We start from the raw sequence: 26,938 nt of genomic DNA, 5'->3' as shown, positions 1-26,938 counted from the left end.
TATTACGTTTAAAAGTGTACAGTTTCCTAAATGAATATCGCAGTAATAAGACAGTGAAATGAAGTGAAATGAAATGGACACGCCTACTACAGTTACATATGTATGACGCCATCCAAAACGTCACATCCAAAACATGGCAGCTCTCTTGAACCGGCTGCACCACATCTCGCTCCACGTTTCTAACGCGGAAAAAGTAGCTGGCGACCTTGTTTCTAAATTCAAGTTTAGTTTGTTTGCCACCAGACTTACGGACACGTCCAGGCAGCTTGCTTTCAGAAAAGGAGCGGCTGTTTTCATCGTGAATGAGAGACAAAACCAGAGCGGTGTGAGTTTGAATGAAGAGCTACGCCTTACAGATGCATTTGATCCACACCCGGTCAACGTGGGGAAAAACGACCGGGATAACTCTATAAAATGTCTGTACGATGTCAGCCCACATTACCCGGTGGATTCTGTGAGCAATGTGTGTTTCGAGGTGGAGGATGTGGAAAGGTCATTCCGTACTCTTCGCAATCTGGGCTGCAATTTCATGGTGCCCCTCACGACAGTTCAGGACGAGGGGGGTACTGTCACCTACTCTGTGGTTAAATCCATTGTGGGGAATGTGTGCCACACACTTATTGACAGGACTAAATACAAGGGGAGCTTCCTGCCAGGCTTTGATGTCATTGAAAAGGACTGCTTGCCAGAGGAGGACCTGTCTTGTCCAATCACACATTTTGATCACATAACTTATGTCTGTCCCAAGAAATCAACCCACCAGGTCATGAGCTGGTATGAGAAGCTCTTTGGTTTCCAGAGGTTTTTCATTAAAAGGTGAGCATTCAAGACATACTATACTGCTGTGTTATATATGTTTGAGTAAGAAAGTAAGTAGTAATACATAGTACTGTGCTTCTGAGTAGTGATGAAGATGTGGATGAAGGTTTTGTCGTGAACCACAAGGACGTTGGACTACGTCTTACCGCCATGGAGTACTGGAAATGCAGCGAAGCAGGTATCACGCTCCCCTCGGTGGACAAAAAAGAGCCTGACTGCAAGTTCGTCATTGCAGAATCACTGCCCGGACAAGGTAATAATATTATTATCTTCAATTAATTGAATTCTACTATAATTTCTAAGATTAAAACAGATGTGTGCTTGTACCTTTTTCAGGTAAGAATCAGGTTGACACCTTCTTGGAGCAGCATGGGGCCCCTGGGATCCAGCACATTGGGCTGTACACAAAGGACATTGTTTCCAGTGCTCAGGCAATGGCTCATGCTGGGGTCCAGTTCTTCTCCCCTCCTGATGCCTACTACACGGAGGTAGGGCTGCTCGATTATGGCAAAAATCATAATCACGATTATTTTGGTCAATAATTGATATCACGATTATTAAATACGATTATTCATTGACTTTGAAAACATCCATGTATTGAAACAAACAACTTTAAAACAAATACAAATAATAATTTGAACAGTCTCTTTTTAACTGTTGATTACCCTGAACGTATAATTCAACTGAAAAACCAATACAAAAATAAATGATACATTTACATTCACATTTAAATAAATAATATCAAAATAATAAATACCAAGCTACTAAACATATATAAATATGATAAATAAAAATAAATTAGATCAAATATGTTGCAGTGCACTGTCACAACCTAGCAAAGCAAAATAATCGTTTTTTTCGATTATGTTGTTTTCGTAATTGTGGCAGGCCAAAATCGTAATTGCGATTTAAAATACGATTAATTGCACAGCCCTACACGGAGGTATGACTGACTTTTACAGAACTTCACAATCCCACATTTGCCATAACAAATAAGCTAATACTGACATGATAAATGCAAGAAATTGGCCACGTTTTATTCAACAAGTCGGAAAATTATAATGTTGTAATAAGTGTGTAATCAAATAAAAATTACACACTCACAAGATAGTTAGGGTTGCCTTTAAAATATTAATTTGCAGAGCGGTACCGGCCTATACATTTGCAACTCTAACATTTAAATGTACACACCAAGTCCAATTTTAAAGCACCAATAACCAGCAGCACACCTTTTTACCAGTAGAGATTAGAATGTTGGTAGTCTTCAACATCTTTAAGTCCGACTGCAAGCCTGACTTTGAATAATAGTAAATACAAATTGTTTATCTGGGATTATCTGTGGGGTTTCTGTTTGATTTTGGTGGGGTTTTTTTTAAAGCAGTTTCTGTGACTGATTATCGCTTTTTTTAAATGAACTGTAACATATACTGGTTACATTTGCATATGTGTCATCTTCTATGCTAGTTATCAACTGCTCTACATATCTTGTGTGGTGTGACAGGTTGGAAAACAGCAGGAGATTGAGGAGGCGGGTCACAGTCCCCAGTTGCTGGCGCAGAATGGCATTCTACTGGACACGGACCTGTGCCAGGATCCCTTACCACAGACAACATCCAGTGAGAAGAAAAGGTGTGAGGCCATCTTGCAACACTTTCTAAATAGCCCATGCATCACATTTTAAGTAATTTCTTGTATACATATCAGGTCAACAAGGTCATTTTTCAGTATCTTCGGTGACCCAGTGAAACAGGTTGTCCTTACCTTGGTATTTTATGTTTCCAGACACCTCCTCCAGCTGTTCACCAAGCCACTCTTTGCAGAGGATACCTTCTTCCTCGAGCTGATAGAGCGAAGAGGGGCCACAGGTTTTGGCGAGGGGAACATCAGGGCCCTGTGGAGGTCGGTGCAGGCGCACATGGAGAATCAAGGAGAGGGATCCAAAAAAACTATGCAATCTGACCAGTATTAGTGAATGTACATGTTTTTAAAAGGGATTCATTTATCTGCTGTTTTTGAAAAAATCTATGTGAGAGCACTTATTTGGGGAAAGAATATGCGGAACGTAAAGAAAATGTAATATATTTTTAGTTTTCTCTTTATTTCAGTTTATGAATCAGTTACTCACGTTACACATTGCACTGATAACAAGTACAATATTTTGTATTGATATTTATCTTTGAACATGACTGTACTGTTTAAAACGGCACTATGGACAAAATGGTACACAAACAGATTGTACACATCTACTTAAAATGTTCCAAAAAAATACACTTCCTGTAGCGGTAAAAAAAATCTTTGTTTTTACTCTGTTAAAGGAAATTAACCGACTGAATTCACAGCAACTGTTCCTCAATAAATCTGTTACTCACAGAGTAGTGAAGACCAATTACTGTCCTCAATTAATGTGCTCTTTGTTTCTTAGAATGCGGTCGAACCACATTTCAGAAAAAGAGCTCTTCAAATGTCCTAGGTCTTAGGTAAACACCAGTGAGCAGAAAGTGTGTACTTATGCATAGTACTGGGAAAATTATATTCATTATTTTATTTTTTTACAGCTGTACTAACAATCCATGAATGTAATATACATTACATTGTTGTGCTGCTAGTTAGGTTTAAGTAAAATATTAAGATACATCTTAATATGAAAGTTATATTGTAAATACAATATTAACAGGATTTGTATATAATATGTAAATGCAATGATGATAATAGTTCTATGATTTAAGAATAATGTTATACACTTACAGTGGCAATTGTAATTATTTACATTTTTTTCTTTTTTTTTAAACGCCATGCTGCATTTTGCTAAGAATACTGTTTTCTAATGCAGGACTTGATATTTTCACTGTGGTACCGCTAGTTTTTTTAATGTGTACACTGGGCATACTCTGGTCTTTCCAAGAGTATCATCTTTATATAAATAAAGAAGAGCTTTTGCTCTCAGGGCTCCTAGATTCTGTTTTATCTTTCAAAACATTTGTCTATATCTGCTTTTCTGTGATTTTATTTACGTTTTATAACATTTTGTTTATTTTACACTAGTTTTATGTGCTTAATTTCCTGCTTTTAGTTAATATCATTCTCTGTTTACATTTATTTCAGGTTTTATCGGAAAGCACTTTCTGAATAAGTTTGAAATGTGCTATAAAATAAAGTGTATTATATTATCACTTCTGCTATTGTTCATAAACAGACTGAATAATGACCACTTTATTAAGTTCACCTAACCTCCTACATGTTCCCACATACAGAATTTAACATGCAAAAAGTTGGCTGATCTGAGATAATAAATTACGTTATTTCATAATTTAAACATCAAATGACTATGACTAATCAATTAAACGTAGCTCAACGTCTCTTTTTCTGAATGCCTCAGCCACACAGTCACTCATGATGAACCGTTACTGGAAGAACAGCTGCAGAGTTTTTAGCAATGTGCATGCTTTGGCAAAAACACTGATTTAGGGCTTCTTAGAAGGCATCTCCAAACCCACAGGGATGTGCCAGTTCAATTAACTTGGCTATAAACATTATAGGCGAGGATTAGAGGGCAAGATGAGAAGCAGTGAAATTGAAATGGGGTTCCATGAAAGCCATATGCTCTCTTTGTGTGACTGTAGTTACAGTATCCCCCACTGAGAGAAAAAACTGCAAAGAGTGCATGTACTTCTGCATTTTGACAAGTGGTGTCAGTGTTTTTCTTCTTCTCAAGTGTCATCCTCTGTCAAACGAAAGTTTTTCTGAGCAGACTGTGTAGTTGGGACTGTGCTCACTAATAAAAGTTTATGGTTTCTAGGAATAACAAACTAAAAACACTGCATAGATGTACTTCCAATTCAGCCTTGGAACTAATGTGTGGCATCTGTTTGAAATTCTGAAATAAAACTTAAATGATGAAATTGAGAATTTGTCAGGCATGAAAAGGATTATCTGTTCATTAAAGTTGAGAGGCCAAGGCTCCTGTAACAGGAGTCCTTAAGCCATCTGTCTGAGGCCAGTGTGAACCACAGATGGCATACAGCATGCTGCATGGGGTCCAGTACTGGGAGTTGGAAGCTGTCTTCCTTTTCCATTTACTGTTCACCATATGCTAGCTACAGTCACAAAGTCAAAGAAAAATAACCAAAACACCAAAACCAGGGGCTGTTACTTCTCAAACATTTAGAAACTATTACTTTCAGTTCAGTATGATTGGTGCATACTGCCCCCTATGGTTTTGCCATTCACAACACACACTGCCAAACTTGTTGATTTGCAGGACTCCTAATTCTTACAATGATCTGATTCAGTCATCTGTTTTTCATCTGTGCATACACATCATGCAACATGTGCATTGCTTTGCTTAAAAGCTCATGTTGAAGACTGCTAAGGAAGAGTTTTTTGTATAAAAACTCAAATGTGTCACCCCCAAACTGTAGCCTATAAGTTAAGGAGACAAATCCTCTGTGCCCTTCAACACAAAAGGCAGACAGTCTAAAACCGAGGAGTACAGTCCGACAGTCTGGAGAGATTAGTGGCACACAACAGATGTTACTCCTTGATTAACAATAGTGTGTGCCAGGGGTGAGCCTTAGCTCCCCACCCCTCAGAGGCCCCCACAAATAAATTAACTAACTTCATGTGATGTGATAGGATAGGAATACTAAATTGTTGAGCTTTTTACTAGTGCAGCTTTTGGCAACGGTACAATAATATCCAGCTGCTTCCCTTTTGTGCAGTAATTGTCATGGGCTTATGTCAATTTTCTGAGGTTCATCAAGTTTAACGCTTTTTTGCCTCCAGCTGTCAGTGGCACACAACGTAAACAGTGTCCACACACATAGAAAGGTAAACAAATAAAAAGCAATCACATGTGAACAAGCTATATTGGAAAGGGTGGGGTTGCAAGATAATAAACAAGATAGAAAAGTAAATACTGGTTTAACTATTCAGGACTGCTAAAACATGTTCAAATGACGAAAGGAAATCAGAACATTATACAGGCCTGGCTTTCAAAGACTAGTTTAGTCTTGATAGTGCTATAATGCAGTTGACCATATACACCTGTTGCATATTATGAATAGAGACAGCTTAACCTGTATGGTTTAATAATAGCAAAGTACATGATAAAGCCAGAGGACAACATGTGTTTGTAATAACTATATTTATTTAGGACAAACCCTTATTATACAGGAAGTTTTACGACGGGGAACTGGCTATATATATGACATATATCAAACATCTTCCTCTTTAAGTCACACACAGTTGGCAGGTTATCATGTTACACCATTGAATATTGTGAAAGTGCCTTGTCTTTGCTCAGCTCAAACTGTGATTACTTTTCATTACTAGAGGGTGGATCAGACCACTAGTTTTAGGAGCAGGGGCGTTAGTGTAACAAAACGTCTAAAATATATTATCGTTTTACTTCCTAAAACCAGAAGTTTTGACAGCTGCTTAAAACTTTCGAATAACACAAATAATGAACAAGGAAACTTAAAGATTTAGTGGCACAAATAACTTATCGGACACCCCTCTCCCGTGTCAAAAGTGGTATGGCTCGTGTATGTTGTCACAGCCTCATTAGCGTGCAATGTTGGACAGTAGTGCACTGGGGCAATGTTGTAGTTTGCAGGAGCTGCCTGGAGCAGGACGTGAAGTGAACTGCTCGTCTTGCTTCCTGCCTGACGCCTTGTTTTAGTTTTCTGCTAAAACAAAACTCAACATGCTCCAGAGAAACTAACCAGCTGCCCGGTGCTGTTTGGGATACGAGGCGCTCACCGTGATGCTTGTGAGTGGTACTTTTTGGTCAAATAATAAAGTTCCTATGCTAGCTAATTTAGGAACTGTATCTGGTTTGTAAAGTGTGATGCTCCCTTGTGATTTAAATGTGTGACTTTTACACGAAAAGTGATTTTTATGCTGACAAATTGAAAAGCGACGAGATACAAAGTAGTCGAAACTTAAAATAGCTGCAAGTAAAAAAAAAAGCTTAGCAACTTTTCCTCATGTACAGCCTTTACCATGTCCCTTTTGTCTTGTCTGGGATCTTACTTATATGAATTCAGCTTAAACTCATATTTGTCGCTTTTTCCTACTTGTTATAATGTGTGTATTACCATTCATAGATTGTTAAAGTCATAATGCGATTAAATGTATGAGGGACGGTTAATAACACAAGTGTCAATACGTGTGGGTGAAGCTCAGACATGTCCATACATATTCAGTGTGTTCAAATTATCCCTGGTATCATCCATTTTCTGTCTTTATGTAAGCTCAGAAAGTATACTTAACTTGTTTGACATCTGAAAGTCAATTTAAACTCAATCTGATTATTAGTTGGCAAGAGTTGCATGAAGTTTGTAAAGAGATACTAAGTGTACAGCATTCAAAAGGTAATTTAACTATCAAACTGGGTTTTCACTCACACATGGCAAGATAGGCTGCACATGTGTCATATGTTTTGTATAGATTTGTATAAAAGCCACAGGGCCTTTATATTTGACACCACATTATTTATAATTTGGGACTCCCTCAGGACCCTTTTCTTGTATGTTACAGTTTTTCCCATTGCAGTGGAATGTTGTTGTCTTACCCTTATCTAGCCAACCTTCCCCTCAGGTATGAACACAGACTTGGCTGACATGCAATCCAACCGATTCTGCAATTTAAGTGGGATCATAAACACTAGAGCTTGTTAAACTGGAACTTCTCAGTGTCCCATGGCAATACATATGACTGCTAATGTTTATAAGTGGCTTCAACATACATTTATTATAGGTTTTAAGAAGAATAAAGAGGATAACAACTTTAAAAGTACAGAAGCGCCATTTTACTTTTTTTAGCATGTGCATTTAATATTTTATCATCTGTTGCTCGTGGCCTTTCTGTCGAGTTCAAAATCCTGTTTGCTCTGTAGCCTGTGTGTAACATTCTGTGAGCTCCCGTCACACCAATTTCTTTGCCAAACTCATTTCCCTTTCATGAGGGATTTTGGAAAAGGGGTTTGAGAGGGACTGTTTGTGTTGGTTACTTGGACAAGCTCATTTTTCAGGGCCTTTTCTTGTGAAACTGAGAGCCATCCACCTGGAGGGTTGGCAAGCTCATCTGAAAAACAGTTGAACACTTTTAGCTCAAGTACGAAAGAGGCTGCTTCTAAGAGCTTGCAGATGATTCATTTGTCCGTGTCCATATCACTGAAAACATGTTAACACCATTTTAATGCTCTCCAAGATCCTGTTGTGTAATGCCACTGTTATTGCATTAATCAATCACAATCTGGAAAATAGTTAATGCCTTGGCTTTCTCATGTTGTTTCATGTATCTGGTCAGTTGAAATGCAGAGTGGGGGATGGATAAATTCCTGCATGGAAAACTCAAGCGTGCTCTTTCCCCTCTGCTCTTAACTTTGATTGAAAGTTAATAGGGCTGCCTCCACTAGATATGATTTATTCTCATGTGGGTTTATTAACATGCAGTGTTATTCTGCTGTGATAACATAGGAGTGTTGTGTGTCTTACCCTTTGTAATTAAGAGACTTTGCTAGACCTAGCATTCAAGTTGACAACATTTCTCTCCAACTTGGACAGGTTTGTTGAATGCCTCGATTACAGAGCTCAACAAAGCTGTTGTTCTGGACAAATATATACAGTGCAAGTGATTATGTATGAGATGATTAAACAGCAGGCTTGCTTTAAAACGTAGGCCTCCTTGGCTGCCATGCATAGCCATGCTGAGCCTTTGTGTTTATGGTAAGTGGGCAGCTGCATGCTTGTGAGACCTTGGCTGTACCCCAGGCCCTCAACAGAGCCTGATAACTACTATTGAAGGCTCCCAGCTATGCTCATTTCTGACTATTCACTCACTGCTTTAAATGTAGAGTGTGCCTCCTGTTTGACATAGCCTAATGTCTGTGAACATGCAGACAGCTGGGGGCTAGCCTCCACCTTACAATGAGTTTCATACATTTCTTTCAGTCTGTCAGCCGTAGCAAAGCTTGGTGGCACCTGCCCTTTGTGGCACTTAATTAATGACGGCACCAACAAAGAAAGTTTAGGGTTTCAAAAACCTCACATTTTCACAGTGGAAATTATGCACAGTGCAGCACAAAGAAAGAAGAACTGGTTTGCCAATTTGTCAGTTGATTATCGAGTCTTCATGAGCCCTGCATGTCTGTCTGCCCTTTTATTACATGCTCTGAAAGCACACCCAGCTTTATTACACGAGGAACTGTTCAAACATGAGTCCAAACACATATTCTGTACAAGCCATCAATGCTAAGAACTAGCAACCTTTGGAGAAATAAGCTGATTGTCTCTCAGGAAATCTTTCTTTGGGAGGAGACAGCTACAATTTTACCCAGCATTCCTTTGACAAGTGGCATGGTGATGAAGAGCAGCACAAATCCCTCAGTTAGGTTTCCAGTCGGGCCGTCTCAGGTGCTCAGCAGATGGTCGGGTTACAGAGAGGGCCACAATCCAGGAATTGTTGAGAGCAGGACACATATATCCGGCTGCCAATTTATACAGGAATATCTAAGGAAGATGTCTGAAAATTCAAAGAGTTATTTAAGTCTTTATGTTAAAGGTGGGGTAGGTAATTTTGGAGAAACCGGCTCGAGTGCGCTAGAATTTGAAAATACACAACCGGAAAAAATCTGCCACTTCCTTACAGAGCGCCTCCTCCAACACACACGAACGTGCACATGACCAATGAGGGCACGAGATAAGTTTGTGCACAGATGGAAGGCTGACAGGCAGGTACTGTAGGCCATCCAATCATTTTAGCCCGCCCGGCTAAAATGATTGGTCGTGCTTTTTACAGTACTACAGCTTCCACAGATGAAATTATTTTATGGATTTTTTGTCAAAGCACTTCAGATATTCATTGCTATCGGGATGTTAAGAGCATTCCATGGAATATAATAAAAAGTGTATCTCGAGCCGGTTTCTCAAACTTACCTACCCCACCTTTACGTTTTTACACAGAATAAAGCCTCGTTCAACATTTTAAACACATCCTGGGAATAGATGGTTCACAAATGCGTTCCTCGGTAGCCAATACAAGGTGCAACAATGCTTTCCAGCGTGTTGTTTTCCACCAGCTGTCCAAGTGCTATAACATGGATTAGTATTAGCTCTAATTGTCAGTCAGACACAAAGCTGCCAAATCCTTATGTAATGTTGGCCTAACCTTTGGGATTACAGTCTGAGCAATGTATGGAAAAGCTGCTCTAATTGGGGAGACAGAGCTTTCATGGGTGACTACAGTTTAGACCCTTAAAGGCTAAGCTGACAGTCTTACTAGACTTGACCACCATTTGTAAGTCTTTAGAAAATTGCCATTTAAAATATACTACTCTTCTGTCTTATTCTATACAGAAAATAGATCAGGGTCTGTTCAGGATTTGAAAGTGAACCTGACTCTAAAGCAGGCCTCCGTTTTATACCCGACCCTCTCGCCACTGCGGTTTCCTCCCCTCTCCTATCTATCGCTTCTTTAGGCCGTGTGATGGTTTGCTATTTCTGACACGACAAAGTAGCGATGGTTGAAAGGCTTGTGGTGACCACAAAGGAAGTGTGGGGTGCCATCAGCTCGCCCAATGCAGCATTTTGTTGACTTTTAGGAAGGCTGCTGTCACTGTAGACCTGTTTGCGTGTGATGGAAAGCCTTTTCTAAGAGCAACGTTCTTCTCCTTCTCAGAGATTAGACTACTCAGTTGTCATGTGTGTTGCTGCCCTGACCCAGATAAAGAGTTATCGGCCTGCAGAAGCATAGAGACACCCAACCGATTCCAAATAGTGGTCGCATCGTTATGGAGGCGAATCAAGTTTTGGCGTCTGAAGGGAAATGGCACCATTTGGGCAGAAATTCAAGATGCCTTATTTAACAGATTATAGCTTCATTTGTATCTTTGAACATAGCAGTGCACCCAAAAGGTGAGTGCATTGGATGTATTAAGCATTTGAAGTCATGCCTTGTTAAATTGTGTCTTTACAAGGAGCGGACAGCCTTTGGCAGCACTTCTCAAACATGTTTTCTTTTTTGTCACAAGTTTGAAAAGTTTTCAAAGGCTGTGGGGCTAGGTTAGGCTTTATAATTGTGTGTTCAAATTATGTCATAGAGCTGAGGAATGTTTATAATTAGGTTATAAACCTCGCCCATTTAAAGCACTTCGATTTATGGGGATGAAAATGTAATGGCTGAGCATGAAAAGATGATGAATAGTGGTGATTCTGCGTGGATGTTGTTTACAGTTTAGAGTCCAAAGTGTCAGGCTCAAGTCAAGACATTTTCCATTTTCTAAGGAAGGAAAACATCATTCGTTGTTTGGGTAAACATCATGTTGAAGAGCTTTTTCTAGTCTTTGCCAATATCATTTCTTTAGGAGAGTCTTTTTTTCTCTCTGTGTCATTGCCATCTGCATCCTTTAGCAGGCCATTAATGGTTATATATAAAAAAAAATAACTCCTTTACCCCAAGAATGTCCTTATTTATCTCTACTGTGAAACACAGATCTGTGTCCTGACCTTTTCCATCTCCGAGCTTTGATCTGCTCTTTTCTCTTCACGCAAGGCATCAAGTTAAAGCGGCCACTTCCTTGAACTTGTAGAACTCTGCTCAAACATCCTTGTGTTTAAGTTGTTTTCCTGACGTGATAAGTGTTAGTAATGGAAATCATATGCTGAAATGCAAACACCAGCTCCAGTATTCTGGCTCCCTCAGGGTCTTGTGATGCTGCCTCCCTCCACTCCCCTGCAAACACACACACACACACACACACACACACACTCCACCCCACCACCCGCACCTCTGATGTCGCCTCTTTTGTTTCCCACGGTGTCTCATCTTCTGCACAGAGCACTCTTTTGTTTCACGTACACCATCTCTTTTTCCTTCCCCCTTTGCAGTTGTTATGTCATTCAAACAGACACTCTCTGACCCTGTGGGCATCATACGTCCATCTTGTGTCAACTGCACTTTGTTTCAATCCCCTACCTCATGTCGCCTCAAGTGGAAGTGATCTAGTGATAGTAAAAATCCTCGATTATATAGATTTCCGCGTACCGTAACCGTGGTGCAGCACTAATGCGAAGAGGGTTGTTTTGATAACCGCAAGGTCAGCTATTCCCAGCCAGCCCCTGAGGATTTAATTACACAACTTTGACTTTGCTCTATTCCTCTGTGGGCTCCAGTGTGGAACACTTTGAGGAAACTCACTCTCTCAGATGACTGATAGTCCTGCATATCAACAAGGGAGAACAGAACAATAGATAAAGTTCGGACTTTGGTGACACTGCGGAGAGACCATGTGGAAGTGAAAGTGCTGTGCAATTTCAATTGACAGACTACCACACATGGCGACACCTTTGTCCTGTTTGCTCGCTCACTTGAAAAGTGTAGAAGCTTGTCAAACCACTGACCTCCCTTCAATTTCCACCTTTCACTGAAGTAGATGTTGAACAGGTTTGCAAGAGTGCCAGTTGAAGAATTATAGTAACCTCAAAATTCAAACAAATGAGGCGCTTATGCTTTGAATGTGCCTGAGAACTGCAATAGAACTACACCTTAAAAAGTCCTTTGAGTAGCAAATTGTCAATTCCTGATGGCTTGGCAGGTGGCTCTGAAAAGTGTATAACTCGCTCCTTAAGGGAGGAAGATAGATATAGACAGCTTGGATTTACAGTTAGTTGAATGTCATAGCAAATGTTCCAACCATTCCTGCTGCATAGTCCTCCTTTTGAAGATAATGACTTTGGTCACTATTGTAATTTATCGGCTTTGAATCCAGCTGACATCCTCCACAACGATGAAGGCAACTGACTGTTGTTTCAGAACATGTTTGATCCTGAAAATAAACACTTGAGTTGATTATTAGTGTTAGAGAACATTGCGTTTGCTATCCATTGACAGTGTTTTATAGCCTCCACTAAGGGGGATTTGTTCTCCTCAATCCAGCTGGATTGCTCTCTGTTTATATGCTCGACAGAATGTCAGAAATGTTCTGAATTGTAATCCTGTGCTCGTCTTCGTTTGTCTGCTCAGGATTGGGCCGAGGAGTGAAGCACATTCCTGAAGGAGTCGAGGACTGCTGTCTTAAGCTTATGAGAAACCAGCCTGCTCACACCATGCCCGTCAAGATGGCCGCCAGCTTTTCCTGCCCTCACTGGAACGACTTGGGACAAGGATGTGTGTTGCCATGGTGATCATTTTCAAGAAAACACTGGAAAAGAAGGGTGCCGACGATGTAACATCCAAAAGTACAGATTTGGGCCCGGTGAGAATTTATTTTCTACTTTTGTAAGCAATTACTGAGTGAAATGTGTCATTTTATGTTTTTATGTTGCCTTGCCAACAGGCATCGACTGTACTCGTCAACAGAGCGAGTGTCAAGGTGTTGCTCTAAATTAGGAAATTCTTACCGGCAAGTCATAGCTACACAGCAGGTTTATGGCTGATGAAATGTTCCTATTGTGACAGCTTTCATTAAGCTTACATTAGACTTTTAGCTTCCCCTTAGTCCTATTTGTTGGAACATTCACTAGTGTTGCCTGACTGAATGTCAGGAAGTGATGTCAATACGATGTGGATGTTGAAGATTGGGATTTGGGATGTTTTTGTAACACTTACTGGTAATTATAGTAGCTGTCCACTGTTATCACCAGGACAATCGTCATCTGAATTTCAATCCCCCGTGTTCCATTTACTTCACTCAAAATGACAATGGAGTATTTTAGTTCTATTTGGCTGAGCAACTCTGACTCATGTTTTAATCAGCATCTGTGCAATAGAAACCTTCTCTGTGGCAGCATAAAGTGAAATAATCTCCCCACCAATGTGGACTGAGTTTGCTCTCTCAATCACGTGAAAATAAGTCATCCTGCTCTGAGGCTGTATGTCAATCAAAAGCCTTCATGGTGGAACCCTCCCTCTCATGATGGGTCACACTTAGTCATTGTTTCGCAACGTGAAAACATTTACTACAACTATTAAACATACATTTTAACTTGGAAATAGGTGTTAAACCTTTTTTATTTTTTTTGTAGATTTTATTAGCTTGTTAATGTTAGAACTTCCTGTACTTTTTTTGCAAACCTATTTATGTAACTTTCTGGTTTCCTGCGAGCTGACAGTGAATCTCTCTTGCAGTTCCAATCACAGACCATGAGCCAGGGGACTGCCCTTTTCTCTTGTGGACTCATGGGTAAGAGTTTGCCATCTTTTAAATCAATATACACATTCACACATACTTGCTGTTACAAACTGGACATGACGAGTAAATGTGTACTTATGTGGCAGCAGTTGTTTCGAGGGACTTGTCCTACATTTCTGAGAGATAATTGGCAGAACGGCAGCATGCTGGTCTCTGCTGCATCTGGCGGACGGTCACACTGCATTATGTGAAACATGTCTGACAGGTGTTCCTGCCAAGATGAATGTGTGTTAATGACAATGTGTTTGCGATAAGGCCCTCCTTCATGCTTTTAAGCTGATGTTGTACGCAAGTTGAACATTTGGTTATGACTACAAAGTTGGTTTAACATGCCCTATGAGTGAGAGCCTTTACGATCTTTGTATTTTAGGATTAAATAGTATTCTGTCCTTGCAGTAACTTGGCATAGAGTGTGTAACATTGGCAGTGAACACGGCAGCACCAGTAGGTGTTGTTAACACTGCCCTTTGTTCTTCCTCCTGCCCGGGTACTGTAGATGGTATTTTGGGGATTTTATCTCCACAGCAGAAGAATAGACCTTTTGCATACCAGGAGTGGGCAGTGGCCTCGGCATTTAGTATCTGACTCAGAGTTGACTGACCAATTCAGTTGGCTGAACCATTCAGCAATTCAGGGAGTTCCTGTTGGTAGAATAACAGGTGCTTTCCAAGCATGACGCTGGTGCAGAGCCGATCAGTAATGGCAGATAGTGAGCTGGTCTATTCAGGGACCTTGCTGATCTCAACAACAAAAACACAGAGTGATTAGCTTTGGTCAGAATGTTTATGATGGGTTATTGACATTTTATCACGCCGTGCTCCAGCAGAGATGAGGTTTGATATCGAGTCAGTTAGACATTGAACTCTGCTCCCTTTTCCCAATTAGCTGTGATTACACACTGTGACAATACAGCAGTGCCCTGAGGACAGGATTATTGGTAGTGCTAGTTACACACTGCAGTGAGTAGTGAAAATGCAAAGTACACATGCTGGGAACAGTGCGCTGACCCAGACTGGGGCAGGGTCATGGATGTTGTCCATGTTGAGGTCGCCACTTGACCTCATGATTGTAGATCCTCAACACTAAAACTGTTTTTTTAGGGCAGTTGTTTCATCAAAATCAAGACCTTATATATAACCATGTATGATGTACCAAAATCTCAGTGTTGATATGCAAACATAAAAGATTAAACATGAGGTTTTATATAGTGGTCAACATTTGAGTTTTCTATATTTTGTCCATCTCTTTTTTTTTTTTAAATAAAGTATCTGGTCTTTTGTTGCAGAGTCGAGCCGGTGGCGTGAGCTGGGTCACAGCTGTGCCATACAGCAGAGGCCGGTGGGGACCAGCCTGGAGAGCCTGTGGGACGTCCTGCCTGAGGTGCACAAGAGTTCCGCCCACTGGGATTGGGATGTGGGCTCCACTTCGACCACAATCACCAGCTTGTTGCATGACCTCAGCCTTACTGAGGCAGCGTCCTCGCACATCACCGCCCCCCCCAGCAAGCGGCAGTGCCGGTCCCTGTCTTGCTCCGATGAGCTCGGTGGTTGCCGCTCGACCTGGCGCCCTCAGGGCTCTCGCGTGTGGACGACGGTGGAGAAGAGGCGGTGCCACAGCGGGGGCAGCGTCCAGCGGGTGGGGAACGCTCATCTGGGCTTCCCGGCCATGCAGCGCAGCTCCAGCTTCAGCCTGCCCGCCCGCTGCAACACCCTGGAGCTGCCCTGCTTCACCCAGCTCCCCTCTGCCTTCACCAGCCTGACGCCTTCCTCCTCCACCATCCTGCTCCCCGAGCCCCCGGCACAGCCCCTCTACCTCTCACATGAACAAATCTGCCTCCCCGAGCCTCGCGGACCCTCGCCACCCAGCTCACCTGACTCCACCCCAGAGCTGGAGCGCCGCGGTGGTCAGGGGGGTCTGGCCCGGAGTCGCTCACAGCCATGTGTCCTTAATGACAAGAAGATTGGTGTGAAGCGTAGACGACCATCTGACATGCAGAAACAGAGGCCTTCTTTGGACCTGGCCAAGATGACGCAGGTTGGTATTTTTAAGAGTTGTATTGACAAACAAAGAAATAGTTGGCATCATATTTCATCAGGGTAATATACTCTTATAATAAATATTGCAATCTCTGCCAGTAGGTTGTTAAATATAAGGAGTACACCTCCTGTTTAACATCAATTACATTTTAAACTGCATATTTAATATTGCAACTCCCCTTTTATGTGCTCCAAAAGAGACAAGACCCTCAGGAAATAGTGGTGCCAGCTGGAGGCTCTGTGAGCTCCATCAATCTCGCTAACATTAGCCCGATATACTACGCTGTTGTGGCAACTTGCTCCTTCCGTGTTGGATAAACAAACGCTTCAAACTAAGGTCACGCCAAAGTGTCTGTTCTCCCTCAGCACACCTCAAAGTGTTTCTGCAGGCATTGTCATTAAATGCAGGCCTGTTCTGGGTCACATTCCATTATGTGGCTGCATATTTTGCCCTCACAGAAATGGAAAGCACCAAGCATTCAAGGCCTTTTTAAAATGCTTTCTGGGATAGAGGTGATTTGATCAAAGCAGGAATTAAGAGGTCACTCAGATGATCACGAGTTTGTATTCATGGAGGAGTTTATGTAACTACTAACTAGATATGATCCATTTTTGAAATCAGACCCGTTTCAACAGACAGTCTGTTTCATCTGCCCATCCTGGCATAAATCTGTCTCTTTGCCCCACAAGCTCGCACTCACACATAGTTAAGTTTCACACGTACGTCGATTTGTGGATCATAAAACACAGAGCTGGACTTCGCCCCTGTGAGAAAGTCACCCAGAGTTCAGCAGTCTTAACAACAGCGCCGCTGTGACACGACAAGCAGACGCCACACACACTCCAAACAGGGACGAGGTCAGCGCGGAGAAAAGAGCCTAAGGCGAGGCAACTAACAATATTTTCACAGAGAAACGTCAGGGTGCTGAGATTGTTAGCTTAGCAGCTTTCCTGCTGTTTGTGCATTGTGTGCTCTGTTCCTCTATTAAAAGGAACGGCTGGTTTTACTGCATCACATCTCTCTAAGGATAACTTCTCATGTTACTCTGGTCAAGGGGCTAGGCCCAGGTGAAAAAGGCTTCCAGATATGTTGAACCAGTTATGCAACTAAAAACAACTTTTTTAATGTTTTAAAGCAATATCAAGGGATAATGCCTCAGCTTTGCCAGTTTGAGCTTCTTAAATGTGAGGATATGCTGCTTTTTTTGGTTTTTGGTTAGCGAATTTAATATTTAATATTTTTGGTGATTGTTGGTTGGACAAAAAAAAGCTGCTGACAAAGTTGTTACCTAGCTGGGGCGCAACTTTCAATAATTTATTCTCATTTTATAGACTAGTCTAACTTGGACTGATATCAATGGTCAATGGACTGATCATTAAACCTAGAAGTCTAAAGGGTGCATCCGTTAAGTTTCTAAAATTCACAATGGAAAAGATGCTCACTTGTGATGACTAAAGTAGCTCGCTCTAAACTCAAGGGCTTCCCATGCGTCACCCTATCGGTAGTCAAAGTCACCTTACTATTCAATGACTGCTCACAGTGCTGAGTGTGTCTCTAAAGTGTCCTCTCATCCCCCCCCGCCACAGCGGTGTAGTTTACCCCGGGAGAAACTGCTACCCTCTGCGTGGCTCACTGCGGCTCCATGAATGTCAGGAAGTAGAGCAGCTGTGGCAGAGGTTATGGATCGTAGCACAGGGGAGATGTGTGTTGGGTAAAGAGATATTGATTTCTGTAAATTCAGCTCGGAGGGGGAGGGGGGGGGGGGGGGGGGGGGGGGAGATCGCTGCCACAACCCGGGCCTCATGAGCTATTGATCAGCTCGTATTGACGGAGAGTCAAGGTCAGTATGGATGATGAGTCTGCTCTCTTCTTCATTTCAGTCAAAGAGAGAGAAGGTGGATAATAGTAGCAGATAAAGTGGACACCAACAGCACTTATTCATGACCCGCATTGTAATGTGGAGGAGTAAGTTGTGTGAGGACACTGGGAAACTCTTCTTCTGCAGAACATCACTGTTGTAAGATAGAGCTGTACTGGGTTTAGTTCATGTCGACACTGTTTTGCCACAGTCCAGACGACTCGTAGGCTTATCAGTTGGGTCCCATGGCCTGGGCCAGAAATCTGACGGTGGAGACGGTGAAGTGCTAATGCAGAAAGAAAGCCATCTAACACTGGCCTGGTGCTGACAAATGTACCCGTCTGACCAGAGCCAAGAAAAACAGCGGCCCCCGTTTGATCTACCGCTGCAGAGAGCTTTCCCATTGCTGTTAGGTCAAAGACTTGGATCATGACTTCACACCGGTCAATGTCAACTAGGTCTTCAACTAACAATTGTCATCATTATCGTAACTAAAACTGCAGATTTATGGTTTGGTCTATGAAATGTTGGAAACTGTGATGGACATTTATCATAATTTTCTAAGGTCCAATGTGATATCTTTAAGTGTCTTGTCGTTCAAAACCTGAAGGTCTTCAGTTCAATATGATAGAAAACAAGAAAATCAAGACATGAAAAAACACTTGGTGTTGCATCTCTTATACAAACTGAATCCCTTCTGGCGTCTTAACACTTTTTTTGGACACAATCATAAGGTAGGCGATGACACTTTGTGCACTTGGAGGATTGATTATTTGCAGGCGCAGTTCACAAGTGCCACACAGAGGTTTCACAGAGGCCCTATTCTCCTGTGTCCCTCTGGCCCAACACGGCAGTGGTGAGGCAGCTGTCCTGTCCTCTCCACATTAGCTGGACAGATCGGATAAGCCTCAGTCATAAAGCTTTCCACTCCAGCACGCACAGCTGTCACAGGACTCGCCTGCAGCAGCGCTCACACATGTGGACTGGCCTAAGGACGGTTTCTGGGTTCCCCACATGTATGCTGGCCTTTCACTAGAACCGTACAATGGACACAGAGTCAAAAGGCCGACATGGGTGATGTCGGCCCTCTGGGTATCTGGCCACTTGGCGGACCTCAGATCCCATAGTCTCGCTGGTCCAACCACCAGTTGCTCCTGTATGTAATGCAGGCTACATTTAAATCTTTTAACTTTTTCATACTACTGTGGTTTTTGCCCAGTGTCCAGCTCTGACCTCACTGACTCACCCACATACTGTATGAATACAGTAGAGCGATTGTTTCCGTGGCTGTATGACTTAAGTGTTGTTTGGACATAGGTCATAGACCAAAAGGAAGGAAATGTTTTTAATTATCTCAGCAAATATGCCTTAAGCATACACTATGGGCTCATACTAGATCAAAGATCCAACATTTGTTTAAGTGTACGCTTGGTGTCATTGAAAACAGGAACCTTATGATTCTCCAAAAATAAATATCTTTCTTTACTTCCACAGAAACTTCGGAATTTCCACAGCCTTAGCTGCCCTGGCATCACCGGCGAAGACGTCTGCGAGACAAGCCAAGCCCCGCCCCCTCTCAGGAGCACTGCTCAGGGCGACGACTCGTCAGCAAACAAACGCGACCTGGAGGACATTCAGCCTCGGACCAAAGAGGGCGAGATCACCGGGACTGTGCCTTCTGACCCCAACATCGAGGAGGTGGACTGGATGGCGGGGTCGACCAATGGGGTAGGACAGTGAGCCTCTGTGGGCGGAGCTGTGTAGCATGAGGAAGGACGTTTATCAGCTTGGAGGCGAGCTCGACATTGAGCAAATTGAGAGGAACTGAGCTGGACTGTCTTCCTCTAGGCGGACGTTAATTTAGGGGACTGAGCTTATCACAAGGTGGTACAGTAAACAGTACTGATAGTCTTAAGGACAAAGCAAGTGGAGAGCTAATGCAGTGACCGTTCCAGCACTTGTTTGTTTATTTTCTAAGGAGAGATTGGGGCTGAACACCCATTTTGGATGCTATGTGTAGTCAGAAGCTACTCCACCACTGTGGGTATCTCAACCGTGTCTCAGGAGAACAAAGAAGTCGAGGACGGAATCGGGTGGAGATAAAAGGACTGATAAATATAAAAATGACATTTTAATGTTGGCTCAGAGACTAGGGTCTTTAACATTTCTCTGTAACCCTGATTATCTTCATTGTACTGTTTGGAGAGAATTCACAGCAGGTTTGTATAAATTCTCTGCACTAGAAAGAGTGTCCGCTCCTCTGACGTCCTTCAATAGCACGCGACGGACAGACATGAAGACTACTTGGAGAGCGCCCATTAGTAAAGCCCCTTTCACTCTTACTGAGCAACAAGCTGCACGCACACATGATGTAAAGTATATTGAAGAGCTTAACATTTCACACGGTAACATCAGGCATCTCTCCGAGATCCTCCGTTTGTGTGAGAGAAACTTTGTGATGCTAATAGCGTTAATATTCTTTCTTTTTACGATTTGTAACTACAAAGTTATGTAAAACATGAGCATATTTCTATACAAATAAAACACAGTTCTAAATGTGTCATTTGTAATCACGTTATTTCATCGTCTTCATTCACAAAATATCATGTGTTTAGACTGAATGTGAAGCAAATTGAATTATTTTACTTTGAGGTATTTCTACTTTACTTTAGAATAGTTTTGTTACTTTATCTCAGTTATATGTGGGTGTTCACTACAGGAAACTAAACTATTAAACACATGCTAACATGTAAATGCATCTGTAATCATTTTCAATTTAAAAAAAGAAATAGCACTGTCATACTTTTGTATGCATACATTGTTAATGCAAGACTAAATTGTGGTGTGCTACTTTTATCCAAGTGAAGAATCTGATATAGAATTCCCCTACGTCCATTAGTTGAGCACATGCATTAACAGCAAGGGCATTGTTGGAGACGTCTTTAATGCAACAATGCAGACTGACCCAATTAAGAAGCAGGAAAAGACAATCACGAGCGTAGTAGTGGCTCTACTGATGGGCCTGTGTTTGTGTGCTGAAGCGGGGAGTGAGTAGGGAGGACGCTAGGCAGGGGTGGGAAGTCCGGTCCCTGTTTCTTTTCTTTTTTTCTGTTTTTGATGGCGGGTGGAGTGGTGGAGCTGAGCGGCGGTTCACCCCAGAGACCTTCCTCTCCCTCCCTGCGCTGGGAAACAAAAGGGGCTTTTTCTCTGAGGAGCACAGTGACGTGGGAGGCGGCTGTGAATGTGGGCCATGTGTCAGGGCTGCTGCTGCTGCTGCTGCTGCTGCTGCGTTTGTCTGCTTCCCCTCCCCAACTCTGGAGCCTGTGCAAACTTCCACAATGACACCGTCATTACCTTTTGGTTTCGCTCCTCAACTACGACTGTTTGACACTACTGCATGTTGCAAAAACGCTTGTCATTCTTTGAAAGTGTAAAGTGCCTCTTGAGTGCAGAAGGTCATCAACTGAGTAATTTAAAGATTGCTTGACATGCTATACTCTAAAAAATTCCACACAAAGCATTACTGTGTGATTTAAGTTGGGATGCATACTCTTGTAATGGATTGGATTATTATGCCGCTGCATGAGAATATGTATGCTTGCCTAGTGAGGTCAAATTTCTCTGTCTCAGAGCCGCCGCCTGCTGCTGCTTTTCAATGGTTAAGCCCTTTTCGGGTAATGAGTCGAGAAGGAAATGGGTAAACAGCACCCTTGTAAACGTGCTGTGTGGCAGTCTGACACACCGAGGGCCCCCCGGCCTTTAATCAGTGGAGTGACAGAACTGAAAGGAGGCTGTGTTCTGAGAGAAGATAGAAGTGCAGCAGGAGGGGCATGTCGGGACGATGTTCTGAGCTCCACTCGCCCACAACCCCCACCAGCACTGATACAACTGGGTGGTGGTCACTCGTGAATTGTTTTGGAGGTTATGCACAGTCTTATCTACCCTATTGATGACTTGCATCACACAATTCTAAGCAACAGATGTCCCAAAGTGCTCATGGTGGGGGTTGTGGGCGAGTGTTCATTTTCTTTTTTTTCAGGTGTGCTCATGGTGATTCAAATATTTGTCTGTTTTTTTCTAAAACTCAAAAATCTAGCTTAATAACATAACATTGAATTGAGTCTTTTTCAGTAGTGGAACTTCTCTAATAAACAAAATGTAAGTTGGCACTCATTTCTCATTTTTTCCCTGCCCTTGCTTGGCAGCTCAAATGTGGTTGGGGTGAAACACATTAAAAAAAAAAAAAAAAAAAAGGTAGCACCCGGCCACAAAACATTTCCAGTTGCACGGTGGAGCTTTTCTCATAAAAATGAAAGGAACACTGGGAGTAGAAGATCTACCTTGAGCTTTAAACAACTTCTGAACCAAGAACTGAACATTTTGTCAGTGCATATGAAAATACACTTTTGTATTATCAGGTACAAACATTCAGTCAGTGTTATGTCTGAGCAGCAACAGTCTGCACCCACATAGATGAGATGCATGAAGATCATACAAGCTTTCTCAAGTCAAATAGTAAGAGGATTGTGGGATCTACATTTTGAGCACTTTGGATTTTACGAAAAGTAACCAGACACCTTCAGCCCCTGGCAGAGACAGGCAGCTTTAAAGTGGAGGTCAGCTGTAAGCCTTCAGACCTTTTGTAGACCCAGGACAGTTAGTTTACACTGCAGGGGTGACATACGACCACCCCCTCCTCCTGGATTATACATACGCACACGCTTGGGTATGACATCACGGGGTCACGCTTAGTGTCTGGAGAGCCGGGCCTCTGAAGCTTTAGCTAGCAGGGGTCGTGTCCCTGTGGGGGCCGGTGACCGTGTTGGAGTACAGACTGCTTTGTGTATGAAGTGCTTGTTAAGACTCTAAAGGGTGGAATGGGGTGGGGTCAGGGACAGCAATGAGGAGAGGGAGGAAATGCAGACGTCTGAAGTTTAGGAGCTCTCCCACGCCACCAAGTACTGCTGGCAGGGCCGGGCAGAAGGGAAGGAGGGTGATGACATGTGGGGAAACCATTTGGCTTGGCGAGTAAACCATTTGGCTTGGCGAGTTAAGAGCAACAGGCCAGAGCTCCACACAATCACACAAGGGAGGGGACAATTAACCGACTGCTGTCAAAACAAGAGCATGTTTCCACGGATAACGGTGCATTCGGGGCTGCAGGTGTGTAGAGTTGTCTGGTCAGCTGACCTGCTATTTCCTCTCAAACAGGAAGAGCCAAATGAGTGCAGATGAGGGTTCAAGGTAACACACAGCTGGCAGTTGTTAAGGTGGTGGAATGCAGGTGCGCTACAAGAGCAGCAGTGTGCAAGCTGTGTAAGAGAAGCCTAACCCAAACAGATGACATAAAAACGTATGTGAATGTGGGCTCAGAGGCACACCGCAGCGCTGTTTGTATACCTGAGAGGCCTCATTTCTAAAAATATCTGACTTTTATTTAGATTTCATTTTATAAACAAAACAAATGTGGTTTGAATGTGTTTTAAAGTTAATTGATTTTCAGTCTTATCAATTACAAATGTAAAGAAATAAAAAATCACATCATGATGCTGGAGATTGGGCATGCCGCATTTAACACACACATTCTTGTTCTCTTGTAGCATGTGTCGGTCTCCTCCTGACAAGGCACATGCTACAGGGCGTTGCCTGTCTGATGTGTCAACATAAGAAATGAGATCATGAGTTTAATGACCCGAGGCTGTAGAGGGGGATACTCTCCAGACCGATATCATTCATAATCAGTCATAATCCTGTTCTGGTATGACTGCGGAAGCAGATAATTTAAGATAAACATCCAGCTGATGAGAGCGGCAAATTCAGTAGAGTTTGGAAAATGACTGTGGACTATTTTTGGAGATTGGTTGCATAAAATGTCAGAAAAATAAGGATGATTGCCAGTTTCAAGTTCTCATAGAAAAAAAACAACCTAAATGTAGGTTTGATGTAGACTCACCGTTTAGCATAATAAGGGTCTGAAATGAAGTTCACTGAAAATGTTTTGTCTACAATTATAAAGAATTCTACATAAATAACAGTAGTTGCAAACACATTAAGTGAATGGTACCAGAGAGTGTAAATATAGAACACATCACATAACGTTGTTCCCACACATTTTTTGATTCAGGACAAAAAATAATATTTGTAACTGTATGGAAAAGTGACCTACTATGGTGGCATAGATGTAAACGTTTTACATGCTAGAGCCATTTTACCTATAAAAATGTGTAAGCTAGCATTTGCTAATTAGCACAAACACAGATTACAGGTGAGGCTGATAGGATTTTGGTTAAACCCAATTCATTATTGATTTAAATTTTTCTATGCTAACTTTCAGTTCATTGCCTAAAGCAGTTAAGCGACCTGTACTTAAGGACTAGCAGTGTTTATTCGAGTAAATACACTTAACGCATGTCAACAGTTAGTTTAACTGCATTCAAAACACTGAAAACAATACAGTTGTTAAAGGAAAAGTGATAAAGTGACAAACTGATGTGCCAATAGTTTCCAACTGGAAAATCACCACAACAACAACTTCAGTCAGTCGTGGCTATGACAGGATTAAGTCTGTCAATATTGTCCCGTGGCAGTGAGGTCATACTGTACATACCCAGACATGTCTCCTGAAATGAAGTCATCTCTATTATTTCAAAGGTAGTCTTGCTTCACCGTCTGCAGTGAAGGGATCAATGAGTATTTGACAGTGTATTTGACATGGTAGCATGCAGAGGTAAACAGCTGCTAATTTGTAACTTGTGTGAAATTGTGGATGACCTGGGGCTAACATGAGAGGCGTGGTTATCAACCAGCATCCTCTGGGGCATGTGTGTTGAAGAGAGGGGCCTACATCCCTCAGAATTACTACACTCTAAAATGACTTTGTTAAAGCCAAGTGAGTTAATTCGGGAGTAGTCAAATACATGTTGAATAGCTCCATGCAAGGCCAATGGGCGGTAACGTAATAGACATAACAGCGAGTTAAACAATGTGTAAGCTGTTAGAAAACTGGGTTGCAGCTGCTAATACTTTGCCGTGTACATTCATATTTATTTCCCATTGAGATATAGGAGTGGTACACCCGACTTGGACACAGTTTCATAATACTTCATAGCATTTTCATTACCTTTAATTGCCCAATAACATTCAAGCTTGTGTCAGCAAATGGTGAAGTGAACCAGAAAGACCTCAATGAATCACTTGGCAATGGGCTTTTGTTCTTGTTGAATCTATTTGGTGCACTGAAACCTTGGGGGCAGCGATGGAGAATCGTTTGTTTTATGCCCCACTTCCAGAGGCCTCAATGATCCAGCTGGCACACAAAAGCCCGATAACCAATCTTTCCCTCGTCATCATTTTATCTAACCTAACCACAGACAGTAGAGTGAATGCACCCCGTCTAATGAGCGGCAATTAACAACGCAACAATGACGGGACAATCCCCCAGGCGGAGGCTGCTTACAGTCAAGTAAATAAAGATAAGCTGTTGTAGATTTGCGATTCTTCACTCAGATGATGGAGAGCTCATTTCATTTTTGTTTACAGAGGGGAAACACGAACTCAAGCGCCAGCGCAATTCATCACACTCGGCTGGGTTCTGGATTTATCATCTCCAAGAACGGCTTACTTCCCATTTCCACTTTCTGTAAAACAAAAGCCGCTCCGATATAAATTCTAATTTTAACCAGAGCCAAAGCTGCATTTTCCACAATGCTTTGAGACCTTCAAAAACGAAAAAACAAGTTCTGTGACTCGGACAAATTGGCAAATTCAGGAAGACAAATGTTTTCAGCAGCTAGTAAAACAGCTTTATTTATAATACTTACATTACTGAATAGCCCCTGCTGTTTTATGAGGTGGTGCATGTTTTGGGTGAAGGGAGTGGGTTCTTACTACAATGCCTTCATATTTTTTGCTATTTACATTGATTGTTGATTGTTGTATGTTAAAATACTCTTAAATCTGCTCAAACAATATGAGTGTGTAACATTATCAATGAGTCTTAACACACTAACTGTCATTCAGCAGCTGGTTACAGGCACATGTGAGGTATCTTATCTATGCCCATCATTTACTCATAAATGCATAAACGTTTTCGAGAAAAGCTTATCTCTTGTCGACTAGAACTCAAAAGTTCTTCACGTGTAATTCTAGTTTGTTTCACACTATGTCAGATAGGTGGGTGTTTCCCATAGTTTACAGCCAGTATATGGAAGGTATTTTAGTCTTGTCGTGCTTTGACTTGTTATTTGAAATACCTCAACGCATAAACCTTTCCTAATGGAAACAGTTAAGAGTTATATTAGCGTATGACCCAGTCACAGTAAGTGGAGGGATTCCAGAGTCCTGCCTTGTACTCAGTGTCTCTGTTTGAGGATCATGTCCACAGCCTGAGCCAGGTCGTCCACAGTGCCGTCAGCAGTCACCGTTGAGTGCCTCTCATCACTGGGCCTAAGGGAGGACAAGCAAAAGCACACACTTAAGGACATGCTGCACGGGAAATAACAGGAACAACACAAGGCTCGGTCAGCAAGAAGCAACAGTTTGATGGTATCAGCCTCATTTACAATACTGAATGTTCCAACTGAAAAAGAGCAGGACACGGTGGTCTAAGAAGATTCAGGAAACACTTAAACATAAACCAAGCAGACTCACACCCAAAGGCTGTTTAAGCTTCAGGGGAAGGTTTTAGTAAGAGATTGGGTCTATAATAAGATCACGAGAGCTCCCTTATGATCGCCAACATACTGAAATGAAAAGTTCAGGGATTGTTCTTGCTTTGTGGATATCTTTAGGAGGTGTCTGTGCAGCTGCTTGCCAAAAGTCCCTGCAGGGTAGTGCATGCTTTTCGCCTCGATCACCACAGTGTTCCAGACCTTTCTAATATATCTGCAGGCAACTTAAACAGGCCAACTGGGGACTTTCATGGGAACTGCTAATTCCAAAAGTACCCAATTGCTTAAAATAAAACCATAAAAATAATTTGAAGACTCAGGCCAATGGTTTCCAACCTTGCGGTGGGAATCAGAAAGCATGCA

At 42.1% G+C, this 26,938-nt stretch overlaps 3 protein-coding genes across 3 annotated transcripts in view; 2 read left to right on the top strand and 1 right to left on the bottom strand.

Annotated features, from left to right (window-relative positions):
- The first annotated feature begins 133 nt into the window (after positions 1–133).
- Positions 134–3,773, top strand: hpdl (4-hydroxyphenylpyruvate dioxygenase-like). The gene is made up of 5 exons (XM_034118924.1): positions 134–816; positions 906–1,072; positions 1,156–1,307; positions 2,321–2,448; positions 2,602–3,773. Exons 1-5 carry the CDS (start codon positions 134–136, stop codon positions 2,786–2,788), a joined length of 1,317 nt encoding a protein of 438 aa, XP_033974815.1. The 3' UTR covers positions 2,789–3,773.
- A 2,633-nt stretch (positions 3,774–6,406) lies between these two features.
- On the top strand, positions 6,407–20,469 carry fam53b (family with sequence similarity 53 member B). The gene is made up of 5 exons (XM_034119462.1): positions 6,407–6,589; positions 12,844–13,075; positions 13,948–14,002; positions 15,297–16,045; positions 19,401–20,469. The coding sequence occupies exons 2-5, from the start codon at positions 12,986–12,988 to the stop codon at positions 19,644–19,646; spliced, it is 1,140 nt and encodes a 379-aa protein (XP_033975353.1). The 5' UTR covers positions 6,407–6,589; positions 12,844–12,985; the 3' UTR covers positions 19,647–20,469.
- A 5,214-nt stretch (positions 20,470–25,683) lies between these two features.
- The window catches only part of lhpp (phospholysine phosphohistidine inorganic pyrophosphate phosphatase), a 32,929-nt gene continuing 31,674 nt past the window's right edge, over positions 25,684–26,938 (bottom strand). Inside the window, exon 7 of the mRNA XM_034119281.1 lies at positions 25,684–26,351. Within this exon, the coding sequence (XP_033975172.1) occupies positions 26,258–26,351 (94 nt within the window). The 3' untranslated portion in view covers positions 25,684–26,257. The remainder of the gene's footprint in view (positions 26,352–26,938) is intronic.

Source organism: Trematomus bernacchii, unplaced genomic scaffold (genome assembly GCF_902827165.1).
Source record: "Trematomus bernacchii unplaced genomic scaffold, fTreBer1.1, whole genome shotgun sequence".
Taxonomy (NCBI): domain Eukaryota; kingdom Metazoa; phylum Chordata; class Actinopteri; order Perciformes; family Nototheniidae; genus Trematomus; species Trematomus bernacchii.
The sequence above is the reverse complement of the archived record's forward strand: the minus strand, read 5'-3'. Positions and strand labels throughout refer to the sequence as shown.